This window comes from Phyllostomus discolor, chromosome 4, assembly GCF_004126475.2.
Source record: "Phyllostomus discolor isolate MPI-MPIP mPhyDis1 chromosome 4, mPhyDis1.pri.v3, whole genome shotgun sequence".
Lineage (NCBI taxonomy): Eukaryota > Metazoa > Chordata > Mammalia > Chiroptera > Phyllostomidae > Phyllostomus > Phyllostomus discolor.
The window spans coordinates 88,452,330-88,465,986 of record NC_040906.2 but is presented as its reverse complement, the minus strand read 5'-3'; the positions used below and the strand labels follow the sequence as shown (position 1 = coordinate 88,465,986).

At 50.8% G+C, this 13,657-nt stretch overlaps 1 protein-coding gene across 3 annotated transcripts in view; it reads left to right on the top strand.

Moving 5' to 3' along the window:
- The window catches only part of GLI2 (GLI family zinc finger 2), a 244,487-nt gene that overhangs the window by 60,379 nt on the left and 170,451 nt on the right, over positions 1-13,657 (top strand). For 2 of the 3 annotated variants that reach the window (XM_036023599.1, XM_036023598.1), the window contains exon 2: positions 4,270-4,450. In XM_036023599.1, the coding sequence (XP_035879492.1) occupies positions 4,300-4,450 (151 nt within the window). In that variant the 5' untranslated portion in view covers positions 4,270-4,299. Of the gene's footprint in view, positions 1-4,269; positions 4,451-13,657 lie in introns of those variants that run through there. The other variant, XM_036023600.1, reaches the window with a different exon arrangement.

Here is a 13,657-nt window from a genome sequence, read left to right as displayed (position 1 = left end):
CTCTTTTTTTATTGTTATTTAAGTACAGTTGCCTCCATTTTCCCCTCACCACGTACCCCTGCCCCACCCATCCCCATCTCCCACCCTTGACCCTGCCCCCCTTTGGCTTTGCCCATGTGTCCTTTATACACGTTCCTTGAGGACCCTTCCCCTTACTTCCCCCATTATCCTCCTCCCTCCTCCTGTCTGGTTACTCGGTTTGTTCTTTATTTCAATGTCTCTGGTTATATTTTGCTTGTTTGTTTTATTGATTAGGTTCCACTTATAGGTGAGATCATATGGTGTTTCCTTTCACTACCTGACTTATTTCACTTAGCATAATGCTCTCCAATTTCATCCATGCTGTTGCAAAGAGTAGGAGCTCCTTTCTGCTGCGTAGTATTCAGTTTCACACATGGATTTTCTTCTCCCTCTTTCTCTCTCCCTTCCCCCCTGTCTAAAAAAATAAATAAATAAAATCTTTAAAAGAAAGAATCAGGGAATGAGGAGTCAGTAAATTTACAGTTGCACAGCCCTCCCCTGCTCCACCCTGGTCAGCCACAGCAGACAGGTGCCACCGGCAGAGCCATGGTGTTTGCAGGCCGTCCTGGATAGAGCCTCAGTGTTTGCCCAGCCCTTGCTGGTGGTCCTTGTCCACAAATCTCATCACCTTGGGTCTGGCACTTGTACAACAGCCCTGCTGAATCCTGCTTCTGGGGCTTCCTGGACTCCTGGCACAGTGCCCCCCTGTATCTGAAGGGTTCAACAGTCAGTTATGTCAAACTCCTGCCAGGGAACTCTGGGGCAAATCCTTTTGCCCTGCAGGATTGTCACTCAAGGGACAGCTCACTGTGGTGCTCCAGAGTACGGCTTTGGGGCCAGACAGCCTGGGTTCAAGGCCTAGCACAGCCACTTCTAAGTTGTATATAAGCAAGTTACTCCACCTCTCTGGGCATTGATTTCTTCCTGTGTAAAATGTGAAGATTTAAATGAAATCATACTTATAAAGTGCATGGCAACTGGTAAATACTTGGTAAAGGTTTGTTGTTCCAGCTGTTATTTTTATTTTTGTCCGTCCAAATTTTTTGTTTCAAAGTTAGACATAAATTCCGTGAGTTCTTGGGAGGAAAATCCATACTGTTTATGAAACTACTTGCATTCCTAGGGTTGTGATGCTCTGTCTCAGAGGTGCCCTCATAGCTCTCTTTGGCACTGCTGCGCAGTTGTGCCGTGCCAGCCTGAGTGCGGAGGAGCTCCTTGCCTGAGTATAATAAAGGGGTGTCCAGTTGCTGCAGGTGTCCAGAAGTGGAAGTGACCATGAGCAGAGAGAAGTGGAGGGTTTCCTGGAGGAAGTGACATCTGAATGGCATCTTTTAAAAAAGGATTTTATTTATTCATTTTTAGAGAGATGAGAAGGGAGGGAGAAAGAGAGGGAGAGAAACATTGGTGTGTGAGAGAGACACTGATTAGTTGTCTGTTGCATGTGCCCCAGCTGGGGACTGGGCCTGCATCCCAGGCATGTGCTCTGACTGGGAATCGAACAGGCAACGTTTTGGTTTGCAGGACGACACCCAAACAACAGCCACACTGGCCAGGGCCTGAGTGGCATCTTGAAAGAAGAACAGGAGTCCATGGTACATGGAAAGGGTGAAGAGTCTCTGGTTGGTGGCATGGCTTGAGCAGAGGTCTTGTGGCATATAAGAGAGCTGAGTGTGACAGGGAGGTAGGGCGAGGAGGCTGCAGATAGACACAGGAAGGCTTTATCTGAAGGGAAAGGTTGCTCAGCAAGGCCCTTGGTCATGGGAGAGACATGGTGAGTTTTGAGGAAGGTGCCTGGCTTTTGGGTAGAGGAGGATCTGGAAGGTGGGGTCACCAGAAGTTGTGGGGCAGGTGCCCAGGACCACCAGTGCATAATGGAAGAACACTGGGTACAGAACAGCCAGCTGGGAGAGGCAGCACTGGCGAGGTGCTTTGGGGGTGAAGTGATGGCAGTTACAGCTGATTAGATGTAGGGGGAGAATGGGGAGGAGGAAGGTGACTCAAAGGTGCAGGAGGGATGCTTCCTGTGGCAAGGCTAAGGGGGCAGAGAAGGTGGAGCAAGTGCAGGCCATTCAGACGGCCAGAGTCTTAAAGAACAGATTGCATAAAGAGTCTGGGAGGATTAGGTGGTGATCCCTGAATCTTGAGACCAAAGGAAACCCATAACTCACCACAATCCTCACAGAGACTTCTCTGTTCCCCATCTGCCTTGGGTTTTCTGGACAGGGAGTTTTGAAAGCTGTGGAACGTGGACAGGCTGGTGTGTGCAGGCAGAGCTAGGAGGTTCAGAACCTGGGCTGTTTGCTGGGCTGGCCAGCAGGACTGGGGACCGTCTTCCATGTATTGCACCTGTTGTTCTTTTGTCCTCCAGCTTTTACTTAGAAAGAGAACTGAGTACTGTGAAGATTTGGTAAAATGAGGTTCTGGGTCCTACCAATGTTGATTTGGCATTGACGCCCCTGGGATGGGAATACCCACTGCCTTCGGCTCTGCCTCGCTGAAACCCACGTGCCCTCCGTCTGGATGCACCCTCTCCGCTGGCATGCAAACCCCCGTCCTCCCTGTTGAAACAACCACCACGGACATCCTTGACTCCCTCCGGTTGTCACCCATTTTTCCCTTCTTTTACAGCAAACCTTCCTGAGAGAGAGCTTCTGTTCCCACTCTTCCCAGTCTCTTCCTGACCGTGACCAAGGGCCCTGGCCACCACCGTGTGATGGAACCTGCAGCCCTCAGGCCTCATCTGTTTCTAGTTGCTTGTGGCAGAGGCGATTGTTCCTCTTCTTTAAGGCAATTCTGGTGTTTTGGTTTTTATTTCTTCCCTCCCCTCACTGGCCATTCCTACTCACTCTTCTTGGCTGGTTTCTCCTCTTTTTCCTTAACTGGAAATGTTGGAATGCCCCAGGCCTACCATATTCCCATCACTAACTTCCACTTGTCCCTTGAGCTCCAACCTGCAATTCCAGCACTTTCTGTAGGTCTTAATAGACATATCAAACTTAGCATGGCCCTGACATCTGCCCTGGACCTGCTCCCACCCTCCGTGCTCCATCTCAGCAAATGGTACCACAGTTCACTTACCCAGCTGCTCTGTCAAAATTAGGAATTACCTTTGACATCTCCTTCTTTTAAAAAAAAAGACTTCCAGGTTTCTATGCTGACATTTGATATAAATACTGAATTAGCAAGCGATGAAGCATGTTAGTAAAATGCTTGCTGTGACCCACTACCAGCTGGAGACGAGTGTTCCCGTGCCTGAGTGCCCAGGTACTCCTTCTTCACCAGGACTCTGCTGTCAGCCACGGCCCACACCAAAGCCCTGGCAGGTTCTGTGGGCTCTGCCTGCCTGTGCACAGTCCACTGCGGCCCCTGGCCCAGGCCACCACGGCGTCCCCCTGAGTCCTGGCAGTTGTGCCCCTGCCATCCAGTTATGCTCTGCACAGCAGCAGAGTGACCCCTTTACACGATGAACCACTGCACGACCCCTGCCCCACAAGGCCTGCACTCACCTCCTTGCTGCTCCTCAAACAAGCCAGCCCCTTCCACCCAGCCTTTGCCTGCAGCCTCTGCCCTTTGGCTGCCCCGGCTTCCTCAGACCTGCACTGGGCCTCCCATCCCGACCTCTCACCCTGCTCCGTACTCCCCTCTGCTTTTTCTTTCCATGCTACTCTCATTAACTGAAATGAAATACACATTTATTTCCCCCTTCTTTATTATTTCTGTTAAGGAGAACGTAAATGCCATGGATTGTGTCTTCAGCACCAGGCACGATGCCTGCTGTGTAATGAGGGCTTTTAAAAAATGTGTTGACTGAGCGTGTGCAAGTGAAAAAATGATAAAAACTGTGTTGAATGAATGAGTGAACACACATGGGAATCAGTGAGAGGTGGGTCCTGGTGAGAAGGGGAGGTCAGGAAAATGAAGGCTTTTCTTTCAGGGCCTCTGAGTTGTTACCTGATTTTTTATTTCCTGTGATTCTGACTTCATTTCTCTGTAGGAACTAACTTGTTGCTTCGATTTAAAAATCTGGGGTAAAAGATAATGAAAACATGCAGCTGTTGTCCGTGAGGTCGTTCAAAAGACCAGATGCATCTCAGAACTGGTAGTCCTCAAAATTAATTAAACCGTCCTTCCCAATTGTGAGAGAATTGAGTTGGTTGCTTTAGCTGTGAGTGGCGGTGGGGAATCTGGGTCGGCGTTGCCGGCTGGGTCTGGGGGCAGCATTGTTGAGTGTCTTTGTCTTCTCTTTAGGGCTGCCGTCCAGGACTATGAGTGGTTAAGATGGAGACGTCCACCTCAGCTACTGCTTCGGAGAAGAAGGAAGCCAAAAGTGGGATCCTGGAGGGCACTGCTTTCCCTGAGCCGGGTAGGAAGGCCTCTGCTCTGGCAGTGGCCACAGTGGCAGCGGCCGCGGCGGCAGCTGCCCAAGGAGGTACTTTCTATTTTGCACACTTGGCGGGCAGCAGGGGTCTTTTTCATTAGCCCGTTAGGATTTAATTGGACTGATGGCCGGTGTCACTGGGGAGGCATGCTGGGTTTATGGAGGGTGAAGAGGAGGGCACCCCTGCTCCTGGGGATCCTAGGCACTGCGATGGATGCCTGTAGGTTTTCCCAGAGGTCTGGCCACCCCCAATCTGTAGGCAGACGGGGTGGGGGGTGCGGGGGAGAGCTTGGCTGGCTCAGACTCTGGCAAGAGGGGAGGGGAGGGAAGAGCAGGGAGGCACAGTGGCTGCTGGGCGGCCCGGGGGTGCGTTCAGTTGGCACATTTGAGATGTGCCAGAGGTACCTCTTCTTGCCTCTGGCCTGCCAGGGACTATTTTAGAAAGTAATTGTCTCTTGATCCCTTCTGGCTGTAATTAGAGGGTCAAGGTACAGAATTTAGTATCCTTAGGTGAATTTCTGGCCAACTTAATTATAACAGAAGGACTTAAACGAGCCACAGCCTCTCATTTTACTGCCCTGAAGAGAAATACTCTGTGCTTTCCACTGGTCTGTGCCAGCATCCCGGTGGGAAAGTTTGGCGGGAAGGCGAGGCCTCCCCTTGTGTCTGCACAGTCCATCTGGAGGCCACAAAACTATTTCTGTCTCTGAGGAATGAAGAGACTTAGATTTCCTTTCTTTTCCTTTTATCGAGTGCATTTTGCCATGCCCTGTTGCTCTCGATGCTCAAGCATGGCTCGGGAGCAGCGGGAAATTTGCTGTGGCCTATTGGTGGGTGTGCGAGCGTGGGTGTCATCTCATGCTTCGATGCGAATGCAGATGGGGGTGCTGTGAGAGTGGAGACCCCATTCAGTAAGTTGGGCAGGGCCGAGGCTCTGCGTTTCTAGCCAGCAATCAGATGATATGGGTGATCCTGTTCACAGATCACGCTGGGCGCAGTTCGAGGTTGGAGCCTAGAGAATCAAATGACAGGTAGGAGTCAGTGTTTCCTAGAGTGGAGTGGAGGACTTCTAGGTCGTTGGTGCTATGTTTATTTTTATTTTCCTTGTGGTTCTCGGTTGGAGGTCACTATCAGGACTGTTAGGATGTGTGGCCCCAGTCAGGCAATGGGTATACAAGGCCAACCTTGTGCTCCTATGGGGGCGTGGGCATTTGGCCATCTGACCTAGGTGATGCCACTTGTCCCCATCCTGCTTGGAGACAGGTTCTCCAGGCCCTCTGTGTGTGAGGAGGGGCCAGCTTGGGGTGGAGGAAGGAGCCAAAGTCCAGGGTAGACTTGCATGCTTGGTGGTGTCCGAGATCCAGACTTGAAGGGAGGTGGGGAGGTCAGGGGCAGGAGTCTGGCAGTGGCTTGGAGGGTTGGCCTCTTGGTCCTGGCCTGGCTGTGTCTGCACACAGTCTGTTCCTTCCCCTGGGTCAGGGCCTACTCTGGCCTGTGGGCACTCTTCAAGCTGTCCCTGTGCCCGATGCCCAGAGTCATGGGCATCTGCGGCCTGAGGGACTCCAGCAAGTCAGCTCAGTGTATCTCTGTTCTGTGCTGGGACCTCAGCTATTTCTCCTTTGGCTTGGATCTGCCTCTCCAGAGCCATGAGTGGATCATGGACTGCCCTAGCACGATTCACTGCTGTGCTGTAGTGGCGGACGACAGACTTAGACAGTCATTGGACAGTAATTGCAGGGGGAGCCCCTCCAGCGTCAGACCTGTTTGTTATCAGTGGTGCAATCACAACAGGAGCTCCCAGTGTTCTGATCTGAGCTGGGGTTGGCAGGTGCCTATAGCTGGGGGTGTAGCAGCTCCTTGGAGACACCTACCCAGCTCTACCCACCCCTACTCACCCCAGGGAGCCACCCTTGCACACCTCCATAGGCCCCTTGTCCCCATATGGCCCAATCCCAGTGGAACACTGCTGATAAGGTTCCATCAGAGGGTGAATGTAACCTGTCAGCCCAGCTGTCCCTGGACAGGTGGCTGTATCATTGGTGTAGCTGCTGCTGGAGAGCCTCCTCTCTGTTCTCTTCCCCCTGCTCCTCTCCAAGCAGCTGGCTGAGGAAAGGCCCTCCTGGAGTCAGGGAAGAGTGGCTGTTCCTCCATGGAGCAAAGCAGAGGCATCTTGGAACAGATCCCCTGGTGCTGGTGCCCCTGTTCTTTGAATGGAGTGAGGGAGGCCCAGTGTTGTAGCCCAGAGGGCACTTGCCTGGGTCCCAGTGTGGTAAGCTATCCCCTTTTTTGGGCCTCATTTTCCCATTCAGGCCATTTCACAGATGTTATCCAAAGTCTTTATGATCTGGTGACATTGGATCTTTATTACATCCTACCAGAGGAGGCAGAGGTGGCTGTGAATGGCAGATTTCTCAGGTACCTTGATAACCGACTGATCTCAAGCACAGAAGGAATGAGAAATTGCGTGAGCGTCCAGAGTAAGGAGAGGGGATGGAATGGAAGCAGGCGTCCCTACTGTCAAAGCTTGGAAAACCCAGACAGGAGCTCCTGGGTATGAGGCTGGAGCACCTCTCATTCTTGAGCAGTTGGAGCCTCTCCTTTAATACCTCTTGTTTTGTACTTGAGGCTGGTGTGAGTTGGGGAAGGGACTTGCCCAAGGCTAGCAGCCACTTCAGCAGAGAGCAGGGCTTGCTGGGGGCTCCTGCCTCTCATGGGGTGAGAGTCTCCTTCAGGTATTTGCTTTTAGATTGTGGTTTTAGATTGTTCATGGGTGATTTGGGCCCAGCCTACTGATGGATACTCTGTGGTAAGCATCTGATCCCTGCGCCAGCTTTGGAGAGGTCTCCTCATCTGTCACCGTGCCTCAGCCCCCTCATCTGTTCAAGGGCTACCAGCACCAGCTCTTTGCCAGACAGCCAGTTCTCTGGAAGCACGACTTATTTTTGCAGAGGGACTTTGAACTTCACCTGGTTCATTGCTTGACCTGAAGTGTCATGTGGCTGGACCTGCCAGGGCTGGGTGTTCCATTAAGAGTTGCTACCTCTCTGAGCCAAGATGTGCAAACAGACACCTTTACATAGCAGAGTGGGGCCGCACCGAAGGGAAAGTGGCACTGTGGTCATATGGGGACAGGTTGGTTGAATCACCTGGCAGGATGCTGCTGCAGTCAGACCGGACGCAGGTTAATTCAGTCACCTGGTGGGATTAGCTTGTGACAGCAGATCCTTGGCCAGCAGGTTCTTTCTCAGCCTCTTTAACTGCTATGCTAACACTTGCAAGCTGTAAAGCTTTAAAAACACAGTTTGACCCAGAGGTTTTTTTTCCTCTTTTATTTTTAAAATGGCATAATTTTAAAGGCAGTTCAATTCAGATGTTTCTCATTGCTTTACACTGTGCAAATGCTGTCGTATTTTCCTCCTCATGGTGGGCTTTCCCCCCACCAAATGTTTCTGAACCTCTCTGTGTGCCTCAGCTGAGCATCAGGGACCCAGTCACTCTGAGCCTTTGGGCTGGGATGAGCAGAAGGGCTGGAGCCATGAAACTTTGAGCTGGGTTCAAGCCAGTGAGCTGTGCTTCTCCCTGAAGTCAAGCAGCTGCGCAGGCTTTAGAAACCCTGTGATGTGCCAACACCTACTTCTTACGCTGACCTCCACTGTGTGCTGGGTCAGGGCCCTCCCACTGTGGTCCCCACCAGTAGCATTAGCATCCCTGGGAATTGTCAGAGATGCAGATTCTTGGGCCCCATTTCCGACCTCCTGAAGCAGAGTTTCTGGGAGTAGGGCCCAGCAAGCTGGGGTGAACCTGATGCACTTGTAAGTGTTGGGCCCTCTATTTTCCAGCTGCGTGAAGTAGGACTAGTCTTTCCATATGTAAAACATGAATCATACGTGGAGCTATGTAGAAGTTACAGCAGACATATCATGTGTTCCCACCTGCCTGGCCTAGGGCATCATGTGGATAGGAGCTGCTCCTGCTGTGCCGTGTGGCAAAGCTGTAGGAAGCAGATCCGACTCTGCAGCCAGGTCACCTGGGTAAGGCCTAGCTCTGCTGATGCTATGTGCCTCAATTTTTTTCATCTGTAAAATGGACATAATCATAGAACCTGCTGCATACTGCTGTCAGAATTACTTGAGTTAGCGCATATAAAGTGCTGGGCACATCATCCTATGGGGGGAACTCCAAAAAATTGGAATTTATTTATTTAAAACTGTGTGTTCATTCTTACATGTTTAAACTTCACTCACCTTCAAAGTACTCTCCATTTGATGCAATACATCTATCAAGATATTTTTTCCCACTGCTCAAAACAGTTTTTGAATTTGTTGATTTTTAAAAAATTTTATTTTAATTGTTGTTCAAGTACAGTTTTCTGCCTTTTACTACGATCCTAGCCCACCCGGCCCAGTCCTCCCCACCTCTCTCCCATTTCCACTCCCCCTAGTTTTTGTCCATGTGTCCTTTACACTTGTTCCTGTAAACCCTTCCCCTTTTCCTCTGAAATTCCCTCCACTCTCCCCTCTGGTCACTGTCAGCCTGTTCTCTATTTCAGTGTCTTTGGTTCTATTTTGCTTGTTTGTTTATTTTGTTGTTTAGGTTCCTGTTAAAGGTGAGATCATATGGTATTTGTCTTTCACCGCCTGGCTTATTTCACTTAGCATTGAACTTGTCGATTTTGACGCCTTTTAGTGCTTCTGCCATTTTTTGTTTCACCTCTTCCGCATTGGCTAAATGGTGCCCTTTGAGGACTTTTTTTATCTGGAGAAACAAACAAACAAAAAATATTACCCAGGGCAAGATCGGGTGACTAGGGAGGGCGGGGCATGGGGGTCATGCCGTTTTTGGTAAAAAACTAGTGAACGCTCAGTGGGGTGTGGGCAGGTGAGCTCATAAATCACCCATCATGAAATGGGCAAACATGTTGAAAGAGTCTTCAAAAAAATTTCACTGAAGCCAAACACAGCCCCTCACAACAATACCAGCTGGTACACTGATACAGATGGGTTCCTAGAACACTCACCTAGTAGAAGAAGCCTGTATTACAAGGGTCCCACCCTCTAGAAGATAATTCCATTTTTGGGGGGGTTCCCCCCCATATATGAGGTCCAACTTAAGTATTGCTTTGGTAACTATCATCAGTTTTTCCTTTGTAGGCCTGTAGGCTCTGACTTAGAAAGTCTGCCCTTGACTGCTGACCCTTGCTAGGTGACCCACTGAGTCTAGACAGGTGGTGGGAAGCTCAGGTTTCTGGTGTCTTCCCATTTGAGAGTGGTGGGCAGAGTACTGGGCTGGAGATCAGACTCAGGTTCCAGTCCTCCTTTCGTCTCGCTGTCCTGGGTAGGCGAGCTTATCAGGGACCTGCCTCTTTACCCATCCTTCTGCCCTGTAACCTGGAGGGTGGGGCCAGCCCAGAGACTGTTGAAAGTGGTCTCTCCTCACAATCTTATGAGACAACTGTAATAAACATAGACTCCCAGGCTCCCAGACCTGCTGAAACGGAATCTCCTGGGCCAGGCCCTGGCCATGTGTGTGTTTAATGGGCTTCCCAGGTCATTGGGCACAGCTGGTTCAGAGCATGGACTGGATCTCTGGAAGTGGTTGTGACCCTCACGCTGACCCGGGTGAGCACTGCAGGACTCTCAGCTCCACACTCCCTCACTGCAGGAGGCCTCTGTGCCACCTGAACTAGTACCAGCCACTCCTTCATCTTGTTCACTGGCCCTACTGGCTTCTTTGAACATTTCTTTGGGGTGCATTTTTGCTTAGTGCTGCTCAAACACCAGGATTTGTAAACAAGTCTGGCCATGAGCATTCCTGCTGAGATGCCCAGGGCTAGGAAATCCCTCCAAATTGTGTAGACCTGACCATGTTCTAAACTGATCAATACCTCTGAGTCCTTGCTGCCTTTGCTCTCTCTCTGTTTCTGTGCCACACCCCTCCCTCACGATGTGGTCAGGACACTGTTGACCATAGTGCCCCGCCCCCTGGCAAGGCAGACCCCAATAAGTGATTGTTAGATGAGAGGGTGAGTCTGATGCTATCATGCCAGCTGTGTGCCTGCTGGGCTGGTACAGCCAGCTGCCTCTTCTGGCCCTGAGGTCCCCTGGGCACTAGGGTCATTCAGGGGTGGTCTGACCCTTGGCCTCTTCTTCCCTCCCAAGGCCCCTGGAACTTATCACGTGGCCAACCTCCCTGGCTACCTGAGCCGCTTGGCTAGGCCACACACCTTTGCCTTGGGCCCAAAATGCACTCAGATGTGACTAAGTGGTCAATTATTCTTATCTAAGTGATTTTCAGGATTGCCCTTGAAGCTGCTTGTGAGCTTGTTTCAACAGCCCAGCCGTGTGGAACAGCCAGTTGCCATCAGACTTTTTCTGGAGAGCAGAGCTCAGCTCCCCTCAACAGCTTTGCATACACGGGAAGTGGCGCACCAGACACTGCCAGCGTTTTCTCAGCAGGTGTGAATGACTCTTGACGGCACCCTGGCATATTCTCCAGTGCTGAGGGTGTCTTGGAGGGTCAGTGTGCCTGGGGTACAGGGTGAAGGAGAGAGGCTCCTTTCGGTCCATAGCAGAGTGTACTGGGAAGGTCTGGCTCTTCCCAGCTCCCCACTTGTGAGCTGTGTGGTCCAGGGCAGGGCAGCTCACTTCTCTGAAGTCTGTAAAGTGGCGATAATAATTTCTGGCTACAGTGAGGTGGCTAGCAGAGTGCCTGCTTGGAGATGCTCCCTGCCCGTTAGTCACTCAGTAGTCGTCTGGGTGATCAGACCGGTTATTGGAGAGAGAGACCACCTTCCACATAACATTTATTACAGAACATTGTTTTTATTGCTAGTTATTGTTAATCTTATTATGCCTGATTTATAAATTAAACTTTATCACAGGTTTGATTTATGGATGTGTGGGAAAGAGCATGGTGTCCACAGGTGTCAGCACTGTCCGTGCTTTCAGGGGCCTTGGAACGCTGCCCCAGGGTGTAAGGGGGGATGACTGCACAGAACCAAAAGAAACTTCAGAGATGGTCCAGTTTCAGTCTGTTCATTTTACAGATATAGAAACCGAGATCCAGAGACACGAAGCACAAATGATCACTCAGTGATGCCACTGGGACTGGAAGCTGACTCCATAGGGGTTGCTCATGGGGTGGGACTCAGCTGCCCCCAGCCCCACCCCACTTCTGGCCCAAACCCAGCTCCCCAAATTGACAATATTTATGTCAGAAACATTTTTCTGATGTTTGGTTCTGTCAAAACTAATTTTAGCATTTCTAAAGCTTGGTAAAAATATAGGCTCATTACTTTGATGTCAGTGCATAGTTTACTATTAGTATATTCTGGGCTTTATCATTTTAGTCATGTTTAACACGCCTGCACCAGGCATGCACTATTAAATCTGGCTTATTTTACATTCCTGTCCGGAATTATTTATTTGTAACAATTTCCTCTCTATCAAAAGACACAGCTAATGCTGTGTTTTAATGTGTTATTTACACACAAAATAACCTATTTACAACTTAGTATGCGCCGGAGGGAGAATGGATGGGCCCCAGTTTCCTGCATTCTGTTATATCGGAGTTTAACAATCTGGCTTGCTAATAGAACCATTTATCATTGGTGGGGGGATAATTTATTTTATGTTTGTGGCCAGGTCTCACCGCCTCTGATCTCGGGAACATTTTGAAGATAATGAAGTCAGGCCTGGTGTTTGGGATGGATGTGGGACACCTAGAGGCATCTGGGGACCGAAAATAGAGCACTGTTGTGGGCATGGGTGGGGGGAGCAGCAGAGTGGCCCGTGGGAGTGCAAGGGGCTCAGGGCTCAGCAGGCTGGCCCTTGTGGCTCTGGTGGGGGGGTGCAGGTGGGGCCTGAGATGGGCTCCAGCTGGGAGGCAGGTGAAGCTTCCAAAATCCCTCCCCAATCTCCACTCCCCAGGTATCAGGGAAGTAGCCAAAGAGGTGTAAGGCAGATCCCTGCTGCATAGGTCAGCTTGAAAGCTCACCTTGCAGTGGGAAGGGTCCTAGGCAGAGAGGCTGGAGGCAAGGAGTCCAGAGAGAGGACCCTGGGTTCTATGGCCACCCATGACAGGGAGGGGCAGGGCTGTCTGGGGAGCTGAGGGACCGGGTGGGTAGGGAAGGCGAAGGCTTCCTGATTGCCCTGGAGTGAGCCCCAGGGGTGGCTGGGGATCCCAGGTGGGTGTGTGATCATTTGACCAAGCAGGCTGAGGTCCTGTGACTCCCCTGGAACCTTTTTTGTGCACTGATGAAAAAAGCAGTGCCTCTGATGGAAGCCACTGCCTCTCGGAGGCCCTGCGTCAGCACCAGACAGGGCCCCTGAGCAGGGTGAGGGGAGGCATCCAAGAAGCAGAAGCCATAATTCCTGTCCCCCAGAGCTTGTGGCCCATGAGGGGAGCCACACACCTCCTCTTATGATGCTGATGTGGCTATTGCCAATGCCTAGGGTGGTCAGGGAAACTATAGGGAAGGAACATGTCCAGAAAAAGATATAAATGCTGAGTAGGACCCTGCTAAGGCCACCCCCTGCAGCCAGGTGCCCTCTCTGACCAGTCAGAGTCTTAGAGTGCTCAGCTGCACACTCAGACCAGGTGTGGTGTTTGCAAAGTATGGCAAGGCTTAGGGCAAGCCACAGGGGGTGGTGCATGGAGTGGCTACCTTGGGGGTGGCCAGCCAATTCCCCTGGCCAGTGAGACTCAGGCTTGGGCAGAAGAGGTTTTAATCCTTGCTCTGACACTTCCCAGTTGGGTATCCTCTCCTGATCTGAACTCCAGTGTCCTCATCTTAACAATGGACAAAATATTTATCTTTTGAGGGCTAGGATTACAGATAAACAGTGTAAAGAGCTTAGAGAGCACCTGGTATGTAGTAGACATTCTGTATAAAGTAGTTGCTGCTATTAGTATTATTGTATAATTATTCTAGAACTTTTTCCAAGAATTGTACATATGCTTCAACTAGATAATTGAGAGAGAATGAGTGAATGAGTGAATGATTGCACAGGACTCTGAGTTGAGTCTTCATAAGGAGTAGTAGCTTGCCCAGGTTGTGCAAAGGGGAACAACGTGGGCAAAGGTCTTGGGATCTGAGGATGGTTCAAGGTGGCTCATTCTGCCAGCCCTTTGGGGAAGGGCTCCCTTGGCACCCCAGCCCCAGCCTCTGCCTCAGGGCTGGGGAGCCCTCTGAGGCAGTGTCCAGTGGCCCCTGCTGGGTCTGTACTTTGTGGATGCTGGAGGCCCAGCCCGGCCTGG